Consider the following 15,833-nt stretch of genomic DNA (forward strand, 5'->3'; position numbering starts at 1 on the left):
AAATAGTAATGAGCTGATATGGAACCAGCCTCAAAGTTCGTTGCATGTTGTCTAAATTTATGATGGAAAACTGACCCAGGTCACATCACAAACTGAGGTCTTGTGAGACTGTGAGCCGCCAACACCATTCACAAATCATTTATAAACTTTTTGTGACTGTATTTCACAACTTACGTTTTGGTGTGGTTTAGCTTTTTTGTTGAGTATAGTTTATGGCACAAAAATGCTTCCATATGCTTCCATGCTATGGATGCACAGAGCGTCCTGTAGCTGCATAATTTGCACTGGCCTGTAGCTGGAGCTCAGTTCTAGATGTGCTACATCTTGGATTTTAATAAACAATAGTTTGCACTGAAAATGATACTGTAGTCTTCATATGATTATTTTGTTTTCACTACCTGGAAAAGCTGCCCTCAATATAATGTGGTCTAATAAACAGCCTGTCCAATAATAGTTTAACAGACGTATGTAAGCTAAATTGCTAATCAACCATTATAAAAAAAAAAAAACCTGATGACGGTTACATGAACAACACATAAATAGGCTTGATGTGTCAGAAACTGTCTACCATTGCACATCTGTGTTTTAATGTTTTGATGATTAAATTGACTGATTGCAAAATCTGAAATCATGTATGAGCTACTGTAGCAGAGCTACCTAATCAGCCTTGCTGCGAGCACAATTTGTCTCTCGATATTTAAATGTGGTTGGGAAAAAAATACCCCAAATTATGCAGAATTAGGTTGGAAAATATGAAGGTAATCTCATTAGTAAGAATCAAGCTTTACTGGATTTATTTTTTATCAGTTTGCTGTTGCTGAGCCTTTTTTCAAGCCATTTGGTTGTTTGTTTTTGGTAGCCTTTGTGTCTGAGGGAGAAAATCATTTTACAAAGGGCTTCTGACCATCTTTGGTATAAAACCACACCACTGCTCTACACTGAAAGGCTTCTGTGTTTACTGTAAGTCTGTTTCCCTCCTGTCTCTCTCCTCTTCCTAATATTCGTCTGTTTATCTAACTGACTCTTCTTTCTTTTCATGCTGCTCTTTCCCACAACCCCTGTCTCTGACCCCTGTCCTCCCTCTGTCTTATTTGTCCCTTGTTCTTCTGTTTTCTCACTATCTCCCTTTACTTTCTCTCACTCCCCCTTGCTCTTTACTTACATGCCCCTTACTCATCCTCTCGTCTACAATCCTCTTCTTCTGTTCTGCTGTTTCTCTTCTCTTTGCACATCTATATTTCTTCCTGTCTTTCTGTTTTTACTCCTCCTCTGTCCCTCTTCATCCCTGTCTTCCCCCGTCATCCCTCCATCCTTCTCATAGATGAAGCGGAGGATGTCACCATGGGGAGCCAGCTTTGGAAGTGGGCGAAGGTCAGTCATTTTGACCCCTGACCCCTTGACCTTGAACCATTGACTGCACCAAGTAGCCTCTGAGACTTAGTTGCACTCTCCATGAAATAACGTACAAACTGGCCTTCAGCTTGACTCAAAGGAATAATTTTAGGAAATATGCTAATGCACTTTCTTGTTGCGAGTTAGGTGAGACGATAGATACCACATTCATATCTGTGTATTAAGTGTGCAGCTAGAATAGATTAGTTTAGTTTAGCTAAATGGGTACAGTGCATAACTCAATTTCTGTGTATGTGTAGAATAAATAAATGTGGTGGAATGTGTTAATTAATGAGCTATAGAGGTGCTGGTGGGCATATTTTTTAACTTTGGACACAGCCAGGCTAGCTGTTTTCCCCCACCTTAAGTCTTTATGCTAATAAAGTTAAGTTAACCAGCACCATACTTAACGCACAGTTACTGGGATATACAATTATTATACATGATTCTTTTTAAAGTAGTTAGTCTACTTTTGCTGTGTAGTACATATTGTATACTGTATGTATCAGCTAGCCTAATGTTTCCAATTTCAAAAACTTTCTTTACCAGGCAGTAACATTGTAGTGTTTCACCAAAACACATCTCAACAAACATTTCATTATTATACATTTGTGTACAGTACACATTGAATTTATTTAGCTCCCTAATAAGAGTACATTTTAAAATGTTTTCAACTTCACCTATTGCTAGTCTGTATGTTCAGTTTTCCCAACCAGTGTGTGTTGTTGGGTGTTCAGACCAGTTTCCCTTCCCTCCCTAATACTTCATTGTTTCCTGTATGAGTGTCTGTGGTGGTTTGTTTCTGTCTGTGTATCTGTATCTGCTTCCTATAGATGATATTAAGACTCTTGAACCAGTGTGTGTGTATGTGGTGAACTGTTGGCTGTAGTGTCTTCCTGTGGCATCAGACACAGGAAATGGATCAGTTGAGCTATCAGCTCATAACAGAAACAACATCAAGAACAAAAACACCAGCAGCATGTGTCTGTGTTTATAGGCATGTATCCAATTGTGCCAATATTAAAATAATGTAAATATCATAAATTACAATTTTTTGAAGAAGTGTAAAAACATGGTGTTACAAGATTTTTGTCTCTGCTGTAGCAGATGATGATGAGGGATGATGGGAAAGGCTATGGCATGTGACAAAGATAGTGATAATTATAACTTTAAAGGGGAACTATTTTGTTTTTCCTTGTTTTCAGTCATATATATAATGTTACACTGTCAGATGTTCATATTAAACATGGCTAGAGTGTCAAATAATGAGGTAAATGTATGTAGAAGTTATCCCTGTGACAAAAAGCACTTGCTTCAGACTGCTCTGAATGCTCAGTTTCTGAGGTTTTTTTTCTACTTTCAGCTCAAGCTGACGTTGGCTTGTGACAGATTTCTTTATATGGTCATCTGCTCCACACACAGCACATGAGTTCACTGCTCTGCTCTGCTAACATTATGGCATTTTTCCATTGTTCTGGGGGTAGTCACGCTGAGCCATGACTCAAGTTGAGCTGGCACGCTGTGAGTGTTTTTCCATTACACAGCAAGGCAGAGTAAAATAAGTTGTTTACCTGTAGGAGGTGTGATAGTCGTCTGCAGCTCTTCATCAAACATCATCATCACCGTGGCTGTTTCTGCTTATACTATTACTCCCTGCATTATTTCTAACTGAACAAATAGCTCCAAATATCTCAATATGTTGTTGTTTCGACCAGTTTTTAGCACCACTAATGAAGCTCTGCTAATTTGGTGAGGAACACATTTCACTTCCTGTAAATTCTTCAAAAATCAAAGTCTCCCATTATTTAGTCATCTAAAAGCTTTTACTGTAAAGCAGTAAAGCAGGAAATGTTGGGTTTTCATTAGCAGCAACTTAACACAACCCTGGTACAGCTGCCCCTCGGCCACTTCCAGAAGTGTGGCCAACAGAGTGGGCTCATTGGGAGGGGGGCCTTAAAGAGACAGGAGCTAAAACTGCCTGTTAAGAGACAGAGGTTGAACTGAGAGGCTGCATAAAGGGCCAATATAAGATAAATAAGGAGTTTTTTTAACTGTTAATCATGCAAAGCTACTCTAGTGGGGTCCACATTAAAAAAAATAGAGCTGTAAATGAGCATAGTATTTAACGATGGTTTATATGATGATTAATAGCTAATGATTAGGTAATGGTAATACTGATGAAAAGCCCTCAGCATGTAAACAAACGTTGTGGAATGTTCCATCTGTTTCTATAATACAAACTTATTGTAAACACAGTTGACAAGAAGCTCTCCAGCCACTTCCCTAATGGAAAGAAACAAGCCTGTTCACAATAACGGCAAACATGGAAATCATGGCTGTCCATAAACCTTCTAAGAAGGAATTGAAGAGCAGACAATAATTTTTCTTCCATATTAAAACACATTGTAGTGTTTTGCAAAAACAATCTCAACTTAGTAGCTTTTCCCAGAGCTTTCAACAGTCATCAGTGTACAGTATGCTTAGTTGTCATCTGTTGATGTGCAAGCTCAGAAGCTTCATTGCATTTTAGGACCTTTAGTCCGTCTTGACTAATAAGTCAAGTAGTGGTTTGACTTGATTGCAGTGTTATCAGTTATATACATATGATGTAATCATTTTATCCTTTATACATTCTTAAATCTTGTATTAGCCACATTTAATTTCTCACATTTTATGAGAGGTTAATGTCACGTTTCTGTTGAAGGTTATCTATTAATTTTCATTAAATGGTTGCATTTAATTAAATGTATTGTGAATCATTCTGAGATTTTGCACATACGGTAGAAGTGATTCAAGAGATTCTGGATGTTAGTTCATTTTTATCTCCTTGTATTCCAAATATTTGGTCCACACGTGTGATTACAAGATACCGCTACATATCAAACATCAAAAATATACAATATAAGACATCATCCGATAACTCACCTACAAAACATGTAAACCATTACATGTATTCATTTTCCCCATAGTATTTTTAATTACTGGTCATAGCTTTTTAATGATATAGATATAGATATAGATTCACCATGGCCTAGCAGATTTTTAAACATCAGTTTAACCTTGAAATCAAATATGTTGTATAATTTTGTTGTTCAAAATTGTGTTTTATTACATAGATTTTTTCCCACAAATCTTTACCAGTGTCTACCTTGTTATATACAGTGTATGATTTCCATCAACTGGACATGTCACTTTGTTACCATAGAAATATGAAAGGAAAGGCAACTGATGGCTTTATATACATAACGGACAGTATTTGATCCAAAGTTTATTTCCTCTTAGAAAAGAAATGGGAAATGAAATGATGTTTCCAGGCCTTACCCGGGTAGTACAGCCAGGTAGCACATTGCTATAATTATTCTGAGATGTCAATTTACTGACAAACATATCAATAATGCCTCAGCTTACTGCCAAATTGCACAGGAAATCCAGTGCATAGCTAATTAGATTTGAGACTAGAATAGGGATTCATGTAAAACTTGGTGGATTAATGGTCCCTCTGTATGAGAGAGCAGCTAACTGGTTCTGCATGCTGGAGCTGAACTCTCACATGGCCTCAAACTTCCTGTCTGCTCTGGCTGCTGGAGAGGGCTCAATGATAGTCCTGTAAAATAAAGTGAAGTGAGTGATTACAAATTCAAAAATGTACAAGGGGTTTGCAGATGATCATTTACATATTTCTAGTATTTTTTTAAATGTATATATCTGAAGTTAACATGTTGTCTATATAGTCAAGGCTCACTCAGCAGTCAGAATATATTGAACTCCATGTTGCTGCAGGATGAGAGCAATAACAAGTTATCAGTTTGACATGTGAATTCCTGTAGTTTGTAGAGGTTGCAGGGCATTCGCCGGTGGTGCTACCATTTCAGCTGACAGGAGTGGATGGCAGAGCAGAGCAGAACAGTGGAAACATAGCTGAGATGCCTCTGTTGAGATTGTTTGGATTAGAGTGAAGGATTGGACTGGAGACTGGCTTGGGATCAGACTGAAGTGTAACATAACAGCTTGAGTTGGAACATGAGTTTAAATAGAAAATTGAAGTTCATCACAACAATTTAAAACACACTACCCATCATCAGCTTTTAAGGACACAAGAAATAGACCCATTTTAACACATTCAGATTAACAGATTTGGAAATGATTTTATGAGGTGCTGGTTTGTTGCAGACTATTGTCTCATCCTTCAGATGAAGCTCTCTGGGCAGCCCTTTGTGATTTCATTTTATGTCTTCTGCCAAGCCACTTCTACTAGCAGTCACGACACTCCCAAATGGGACTTTAATCACATTGTAATCCGGCGAGCCTGATCACATTGCAAGTGGTCAGGCTGGCATATGAGCGATATAAGGAGATAGAGACAGATTAAGATAAATACAGCCACAGGAGACACAAAATAGACATTTTCAACACATAAAACAGGCCATTAATTAAGTATTATCAGTTGCAGTGTCATGTTGTTATGAGATAATATTGTGTTATTGTTATACCCAAATTTGTTTTCCATATTCATCCAAGATAACTGTAGGGTTGGGAATTTTAAGTTTATAAAAACATTTTTATGGGAAAATTAATTATCTGTGTCACTGTTGGAAGTTCATGCTTATGCTGCTTTGCTTTGACCTTTTCTGGCATTTATCAGTTTACTGCTGTTCTGTACAAACAACATAAATCAATCCAACTAGTCATGTGTTGACTATTTTATCATTTAATTATTGCACTTTTTTGAAGAACATCATGCTCATCAGTCTCTGTCTCTCCATCACAGCAGTGACAGTGCTGCCATGGCATCAGGACCCCCAGATGTGATGGAGCCTGCTGAGGTGGGGGAAGAGTGCTCAGGTAACATTTAGAGTGGATGGTGTAATAATAATGATTCGTATTTACTCATTATTATACGTCCAAGGTGTCTTTCTTTACTGACATTGCATGCAAAGTTTTTGTCTGCAATATGAAGGTTTTTCCCTTTTTCCTTTTTGTTCAAATCAAAACTTTAGTCATCTAGTGTGCACTGAAAGTGAAAATGCTATCGCTAAGTGTATATACTGTAGTTTTCTTCTAATTTCAGTTTCCATATTTAATAAATTGTATCATTCTGCAATGCTGAAACCTTGGATGTGGGTTAAACATCCTTTAGAACATCAGTCACATTTACACTCCCCATCTGTTGACTATGATATTCCAATGTGACCACACATGAAGTGTAAATTCAGTAGTTTATTCATTCTTTTGAAGGTGTGACAGCTTAGAACATTTCAAAAACTAAAATCCTTTGACAGTAACTTATTAACTAGTATCTCCAATGACATGGACAGATCTGCTTATTGTATATTCATTTAAAAAGGGAAATATTTTTTCAGTATCATATAGCCACAGTATATTAGTATAAGTCATTTGGAAGTGTTTTGCATTCAAAAACACAACAAACAAGTGTATGTATCTACTGTTTATTTTTAGTTTTATTCTGGCAGCTCCAGAGAGCAGCAAGAAACTTGAAACCTTAAACTTCAGTAAGCAGAAATCCTCTGTGTTGAGAAATTGAGAAGCACTCTGCACAGACTGCAGACACTTATCATTTTTTCCAAAGGTTTTGATGGGTCACTTTCTCCATACCCATACCAGGTCATAATTGGTGTCAGTTCTGCAAATGTCTTGGCTCTCTTAGTGGGAATGAGATGGTCTTTTTTGTTGAGGACCCACAGAATGGTGTCTCAGGAATTGCAATTTCTGCCAAGGATGAAAATAACAAACAATATCAGCATCAGTAGAGGGTGACAGCAGAGAAGATCGGTCCGACTTTAACAATTGAGATCTCCTTACTGGTGCTAGCAGGAAATGAAGAAAGAGAAAATTATCATCATCATCTTCCTCTCATACACACAAACACGCACACCGTCTATACAGATGGATAGCACATACGCTGCTGATATGATGGGAACAAGGAAGAAGTGCGTCAGGAGGTCAGACAGATGCCTGTGTGGGTGAGGCCACAGTGGGAATATCAGCTGAAGTGCTGCTGGGCTTATTGTAAACACAGTTTGAGCACAAGATCTAAAACAAAATGAAAAAAGCCTTTCATGTCTGAGCTTTAGTCATAAACTAGTGAAAACTGATTGTGTGTAGTTTGTCGCAGGAAACAGACCTCACATGATGGAGTTGAAGGCAAGACTCCACAGATCATGGTGTCTGCCAGTCATGTACATCTCAATCTGCTGGCATTAACCCAGTGACGGTGCCAGAAAGACAGCTTATCTCTGATTGGAGCTTGGTAGAATGTGCTATGTGTTAATTGGATCTGCAGCATGAGAGCGATTTGAATCTTTAAATAGAATGTATGCAAGTTTGAGCCTGTTTTCTTCTTTCTTTAAGTCATTGTTATTTTAGAGCTGCTGAAAACGTGTAGTATTTCTCATTAACATTAAATATTGACATTAATATGTCATACAAATGAGCAAATACTAAAGTTAAAGAAAAACACATCCGTAGGTATTATTGATTAAAATCAAACTGAAATAAAAACAATCTTTTGCTAAAAAAAAAAAAAAAATCAATTTGACTTTTGACTTGAGTTTGAGCTAACAATATAGACCCCCTGTTCTTTCTGTAATGCAGGGAAAGTACAGAAAGAAGTGTGCGGGAGCCTGTTAGTAGCATTCTGCAGGTGTTTAAATAACATGAACAAAAAGTAACGTTTAGTGGGAATCAGCGCTAACGTTAGCAAGATAGGCTACCTACCTTGACTTAACAAGATGACAGGTCCTGCCAAATGTTGATGTAATGTTTTTGTGAGACAGACAGCTTAAATCACTAATGGTAGATGAGACTTCTTAGACTTAAAAAGAAGGAAAAAATCAGTATGATGTTTCTGCAGTCAGCAGTGCACCACAGATATTGACAATGTGTCTCCAGCAAAGCCAGCTCCCAGTTATCAGTCTGCACGTCATTGGAAATGTCCTCTCAAATACTCCATGCTCTGCCACATATACTGTATGTCCAAAAACTGCTTTATCCTCTTTTGAAAATCAGCGCAATAGCTGAACACAAAAAGTAAAGATCATTTCAAATTTCCCACTGACTTTAACATTTTATCAGTCAAAAACTCTGTGGATGTGGTTTGGTTAGATTTGACTGACAGTGGCCTGTCAGCATGGACATACAACCCCACTACTGTCATCAGATTTTGATGCTAAATTTTGATTGTTGCTCAGAGGTACATGACATCACCTTTTTGCGACTGAGCTCCATCCATATCAAACCAGTAAAAAAGTGCAGAGAAAAACACAAGAAATATCTCTTTTGAAATAACCAAAACTTTTCAAACTTTGAGGAAAAAAGTGTGTTTATGGAGAGCTTCATACCTAATAGCAGGAGGCTGACTGGAAAAAATAGGTTTTCAGGGTCTTTAAAGGGACACTATAATAGCTATGGCCACTAATGTTGTCAGAACTCATAAATCACAAATAAATAATCAGAGTTGAGAGTTAAAATATCTTTTCATCCTTGTGCTTGCTCCTCATCTTTGTCTTCTACTCCTCCATAATCCTCCTCTCCCTGCAGAGAAAAGATAATTAGATGCATCACCTTTCTGATGCGACTTTCTGAACTTGCCAAACGACAGATGTCACTCTTAGAGTTTGTGTTCATGGGCAAACACCTCACAAATATCACAAGTACCACAGTGAGCTTCACTCCATGTGCTGATATACCTACAGTGTAGAAACTGTTTCAGGTCCCTTCGCCTCTTCTTCTGGTCTTCTATTTCACAACAACATTGTCTCCCTGTCAAAGGCCACCATTTTCTCATTGTGTAAGTTAATATTGACCTTAGACTGCCTAGAAATTGCCGTGATGCTATTTTGAGTATGTGCACAGAGTCGTGATTGTGATTTAAAGACTATACTTTGGGAAATTATTAAGTGGATTTCTAATGTTAGGCCTACAATGCCTATAGACGTACACTGACCTTCCATTGAAGCAGTGGCCTTATTCAACTCTTTATGAGTGTAGACCTTTAGCTTAATGGTGTATTGTACCTAAAATAGCACAATAAATGGCACTGTCGGCTGGTGTTTCCCCCTGATTTTCATCTTGGCAGCGCACAGATGCCTCTGATGCATCATCAGAAGCACATTGGAAGCTCCTCAAGTAAATACAGCAGTAATGTTGTTCGCTTTGTGGTGCCAAACAAAGGACAGGTACATTTGTAGCCAACATTTCTACATTGGATGAAAAGTGACATTGTCTTCCATGTGTGGACTGATGGCAGCTCATTAAAATAGTGTAGCAGATGCTATATTTACCACTCCATGCAGAAAAGTTGTGACTTGCAGATAATTTTATGATTTTTTTTTAAACACACAATAGATCAAAGTTAACAAACTGTTTACATGTATGTATGAAATATAATATTTTAAATATTATAAAATAACCAAATGAATTACCTTAATCATCTTTTATGTGTTCTCCAGCAAGTGACCCAGAAATGTTAAGCATCTTGGCTCCAGTACTGGGTTTAGATTCCAGACATTTTTCAGCTGTGATTTAGCTCCAACCAGAAAGCATATTTTTAGAGAAAGGAGGGAATGCTGAAGGATTCCCCACAGGGAGAAGGACAGACATGACAAAGCCAGTATAAAAAGAATGTGTCTGTTTTAAAACCCTCTTCTAAAGCATTTCATGGCCCAGGGAAGTGAATTCTCCAAATAGTTATGGATCACTTTTGTTTTGTTTTTCTCCTAGCTAATATTTTGGTCACGTTTCATTTTTCCTACACGCTATTCTTTTATTCCTACACATTATGTACTTAAACTAAAATATGGTTATTTTGAGCCAATGTTTGACTCAACAAGCTCAAGTTTTATTTTAAAACTGTCACAAACGTATTGTTAGTTGTACAAGATGATGTCCATATGACATTAAAAACTGCAAAAGATACACTTATTAACAGCAATCGATAACAAATAGTAGCATGTGAGTTTGAAACAGCTAGAGTAGATTATAACAGTTTGCAACCATGGGGTATTATTAGTTTGAATAGATAATCCAACAGTAATATAAAAAAATAACTACCAACGGATCAAGACAACGTTTTTTCTTAGGTGGTTTTCTACTCGGGAGTAGGTGCTGCTATATTAACCCAAACTAGTCATCAGTGATCTGTTTGGTGTTTTAACACTGTCTAGGTCTGTCCACTGCTCCTTTCCTCCCAAATTCTTAAATCTCTATACTTCATTGTGTGGAGCTCATTAGAATAGTTTTAATGCAAAGTAACATGCGACTAGGAATTGATGCGGCAATAGAAACTGAGTCCATGGCCCCCTTGACTGAACGGATCTAATTGATAGCGGAAACAATTGATTTTATAATGACATTGACAAAGAAACAGTATTTAATGGAGATTACTCATCTCATGGCCCATACCTGATCCACTTAATACACACACTATCAGATCAATGCAGATGCTGAGTATTCAGAGTAGTCTATAACCATCCATAAGCACCAAAGACCAGTTGTGGCATGTTTTCATCAAAGGATAAGGCTGGTGATTTTCTATATTTTACTTATTCAACAAATCTGCTGTGCAGAGACAGACCAACAATGAACTCATCCCACTTACTAGTATTGTTTGTTTAACCCAATATTTCCCCAAAACTATTAAAAACACATCAGTGAGCCACACAGTTGCGCTGGTTGACAAGTTCCTTCACCGCAAAGATTATGGCCACAGTAGTTTCTTTAGAAATGGTTCCACAGACTGATAACAGTGATCACGTTTTCAGTCTCCTGGAGAATAGTTCTGTGTAAGGCAGACGCCATTACACATGTGCAGGAACACATGCTTTGGACACACATACAATACATGTAGGTAGGATGATTTCATTTAGCTCTACACATGAGATTTGCTGACAGTAGGAAAGAAAATCACCAGTCATGTCTTTTTAAGACGCGCGAAAACAGACTTTTCTTTACTGAGTATTTGATTTGAACAGAAACCTACAGTATGCATTATATGATGGTTGAGACAGCTCACAGCTGGTGAATGTGGGACACAGATAGAGGAGCAGTGGGCATTTCAAGTTCTGGATAAGTGCTGTGCTGACTGAAAGCAGTGAAAGCAGTTTGTAGCTGTTTAAGGAGTTATAAAAGAGCTGTTGAGTTTTTCCACTGCGGTGCTAATGGATGTGCACTCTCTGGGAGGGAGGCTTTACAAGCATGAGTGTGTGTGTGTGTATTTGTGTTTATGTGTACACATATCACTCTATGTGTGTGGTTTCTCCTGAGGTGCCTACCTGGGCCTTTACAGCCAACACAGGGCTTATTGCTCAAACTGCAGTTCATATGAGGGCAGTGTGTAAAGATGCTGTGTGTGTAATTTTCTCATTAGTATATCCTTGTACTGTTAGTTGTTATGATTTACCATAGCACTGGCAGGAGAACACAACAGTTTCAATTATATTTTCTTCTTTTCTCATTTGTTCTCCCAGGAAAGAAGAAGTCCAAGTTCCAGACGTTTAAAAAATTCTTCGCCAGGAAGAAGAGAAAGGAACCATCATCCTCCGGAGCCGATGCGGGTCTCAAAGCAAGCCAATCAAGCGACAATGTCAGCAAAACATCAGAAAATAACACACTCACTCGATCGGAGAAGGATAAGGGCTCTGGGTAAGATCAGACGCACACGCATATACAAATCCATACAGGTAAACTGTGACTGCGTCACTCTTATTCAAATTTTCACGCAGTTGCAGAAACATAAGTGCCAGTTGACTTTTTGTTAAAAAGCTTCAAGTACTTTCATGTGGTTTATTAGGGAAATCGATGCACTCTGCATCTCATAAGCTAAACACCACAGTGAATGCACTTTGGATGAGCTGAAAAGTTCATTTCATTATATATTATTTTTTTCAGCAATCTCAACCATCTTTCTTCACATCCACATTATATTTATGAAAAAGGTTTTACAGAATGACTCATCCAAACTGAACCAAAGCCGTCACATTTTCTCCAAACAACTCATTTTAATGGATTTGATTGACTTCCATGACATTGCACTTTTCGGTTAGTTTAATTGTCCATACATCATCTTAAATTCAACATTTTCAAAGATTCTTGCAGTCTTTTGGCTTTTGTGCACATATGTTAGTCTTTTCTTCATAACTGTATTCCTGTCTGGGTGTAAAAGCATCTAAAATGACTATTAGTCCATCATGCAACACTAAAACTGAAACCCAGGTGGGTTGGAAATACTGATATCAATAATGTGATTAACTTTATCATCCCAGAGGGAAATCAGGTTGCAGTGTGGACACAAAATTGAATATACACAGTAACAACATTCAGACATAAACATGACAGACACCCAATACCAGTCACAACATACATGCTAACATACAACACAGGCAGAAAGAATAATAATTCAGCAATAAGCAGCACACAATACTATACAGAACCAACCTGAAGTGCTTATACAAGTACAAGAAAATTAGAAAGTGGTGTTAGCATAGAGTCTTTAAGGGATTAGTCAACATAACATGACCACTGACGGCAGAGTTTTGGACAGACTTTTCATTTTGCGGCAGGCCAGGATAAACATCTGCTCTTGTGTGAAAAGGACAGAGATAATTTGAGAAAGGAAGAATCATGTTTTAACATCCATCTCCTGATCTTCCAATCTCACCTCAGTGGAGGCTTGTGGCTTCCTGTTTTTGTTGCAAGTACTGGAGGGTCTCTTCCTGTGGACAGTCCTGATTTCCTTTTGTTTTTCTAAGCTGTGCCACTTCCTGTGGTCTACTCCTTCCTCATCGTTGCTGTCACAGATGTATTTACTCCAATTTCACTCTTCTCTTTTACAATTGTACTAAAAGATAATATTATTTTGTTGGATGAATAAAGATTAAAAAAAGAAAGAAAGAAAGAGAGAAAGACACAGGATGATGAACACATTTCAAACCCCCACCATCGTTAGTTTACGGTATTTATTTGGCATTCCGACAATCCATTACTCTTTATTTTGTTTATTTTGTTTTAGAAGCTGTGAAACTCACTTTGTGCTGTGTTTATTTCTTCCTTTTCCTATTTCCTGCAGGTCAAAGATCAGCCTGGGCAGCAAGGCCTTGTCACATGACTCTGTCTTTGTTTCTGACTCATCGGAGGCCAACGAGGCTCTGGGGGCGTCTCAGGACAGCATTCATGGGAAAGTGAAATCACTTCAGGTACATACATATAGTACTCTTCGACCAGAGCAGCCAAGGTTAATCTCCTGTGTCAACAAGTATCTAACTATCTAAGTGTCTGTCCTCAAGAATGATGCTTAATCTCCTCCAGGTCCAAGTTACCATAGTGACCCTGACCTCTGACACGTCTGTGGACGCAGGAAAGAGAAAAGAGGATTTCACCTCAGGGATTAACAAACAAATGAAGAATCAGAATCTGACACTATTTTTAGTGTGTTAGCGAGTGAGAATGTGTGACGCTGTGCGGCTCTCAGCTGTCATAATCAGTATTTATCAATACACGAGCGGCCAGAGCAGTACCAGCTGATTTTTTTTGTATATTTAGTTAGTGTGATTATGCCTCAGGGATGTATGCAGAAACATACTTAATTATTTAAGTCATTTAACGTGGTGAAGACGGTTCTGATAGAGCTGATGTGTAGCACAGAGAGAGGTTAAAACGGAAGCGTCTATCAAAGCAAAATGAAAGTACTTGATGACGATAAGAAAAGCAGACAGACAGAACAAATGTCTGTCACAACAGCAGGCTAAAACGGGAAGACATGAGACTCAGACAGATGAACTGACCTCCAGCTGAACTGCTCAACTAAGCTACCTACAGGGAGTGAGAGTTAAACATCTTAAGGAGATTTGCTAAAAAGGAAAACTTTCTCCTGTAGTTAAAATACAGAGAAAGTGTTTAGTTATGGGCCTGTTTGCGGAGAAGAGAACAAGCATATAGTGTGTAAGAGACAGTGAAATTTAATAATAATCAGAGCAAATATAACATAGTTTGACAAGTAAAACTGCACAAATATTTAAACTCAATAGAAATGAAACTTTAAAACATTGATTTGCATGAACTGAATTCACTCAGGAAAACAATCTGATGGAGATTTCCTGACCTTAATCCTCACTCTGAGCTGGCCTGCCTGTTTGATACGCAGTATGAGGTTGTTCCAGAGCCAAATATAAACACATTATGTAAGGATCAATGTCTTACAAGGTGCATACTTATTAAAATATAATGCACAGTGCAACACTGTCACTACAGATCATGTGTTATAATGCATAAAGGGCCGTAGCCCTGATCATAGAGGTCACAAGTCCAAAACACACCAACACAAGAATAAGAACTTGCTACCACAAACATCTGTGTAATTTTCATGTGTTCACCTTTTATACATAGATTTAACTGTTAAATTATCTTTTGTCAGTCTTATCTCCCTACACAATGGTCTAAATGCTGTTTCAAAGTCCTCTCCACAGAGCCAGGATATAATTCTGATGAAGAAATATTTTGTTGGCTTTAAAAACAGTCTCATTTAAGAATGTTGACTCGAATCACAGTTGAAATATTCCCTAAAAAACATTTCACATAATATATTGTATTTAAACAGTAGTTAAACATTGGAAAAGAAAAAATAAAACAGGAAATGCTAGCTCATATGGAAAAATGATTTAAAGGAGCTGAATATGACTGGATGCTAATGTTAGCTAACTTCACCTGCTTAGTAGCATTTTTAAACTCTTAAATCAAGTTATATTCATGTGCAGTTATTTCACAAGAGAAACATAAATCTTTTTATGGCACATGTTATATTCTATGTGCTGTTATCATTTAAACTCAAAGTTTGCAATAAACTGAATTTCATGTAATTGCATCTTGATTCTGAGCTTCCTAACAGAGAGCTAACATGAAATGAGCAATAATATTGAAATTTTAACACTAAAAACTGCAGCAGCTTGTGTATTTTTAATCAAGGACTTTTTGTCAGGTGTGTTTCAAGCTTGGCTAAAGAAAAGCTGTATTGTCCTGTGTTTACTTTACACCAGTAAATGAGTCCTTGAGAGACTGTCACCGGGTAACACGTAACAGGAAGATAACAAGTCTGTTAGTTTGAGTTTCTGTGATACCTAACCCCTACTCATACAGTCATATACACACACACACAAGGCCTAAAATAAACACTCTCTCTCTCGAGTGCCAACTGACTGTCCTCACAATCTTTCTCTGTTAATCATACTCTACACTAGTGGGAATTTGTGGACTGTAAAAGCATTTAAACTTGCTGAACATAGAAATGCTTACTCAAATACACCTTTGTTACCTTTTTACAAAGCTGTAGTTTATTAAACAGCCTGTCAGATTTGGTTCCTCTTCATCTCTGAGTACTCACACAAAACCTTAAAAACAACTTCACTTCCTACTGTAAAAACTTCCTACTGTAA

General features: G+C 37.6%; 1 protein-coding gene across 3 annotated transcripts in view; it reads left to right on the top strand.

Moving 5' to 3' along the window:
• zgc:66433 (uncharacterized protein LOC321250 homolog) overlaps positions 1-15,833 on the top strand; it is a 50,179-nt gene that overhangs the window by 20,162 nt on the left and 14,184 nt on the right. For 2 of the 3 annotated variants that reach the window (XM_067598617.1, XM_067598619.1), the window contains exons 2-4: positions 6,161-6,234; positions 11,877-12,051; positions 13,475-13,601. In XM_067598617.1, coding sequence (XP_067454718.1) covers positions 6,161-6,234; positions 11,877-12,051; positions 13,475-13,601 — 376 coding nt within the window. Of the gene's footprint in view, positions 1-1,321; positions 1,372-6,160; positions 6,235-11,876; positions 12,052-13,474; positions 13,602-15,833 lie in introns of those variants that run through there. The other variant, XM_067598618.1, reaches the window with a different exon arrangement.

This window comes from Thunnus thynnus, chromosome 9 (genome assembly GCF_963924715.1).
Source record: "Thunnus thynnus chromosome 9, fThuThy2.1, whole genome shotgun sequence".
Lineage (NCBI taxonomy): Eukaryota > Metazoa > Chordata > Actinopteri > Scombriformes > Scombridae > Thunnus > Thunnus thynnus.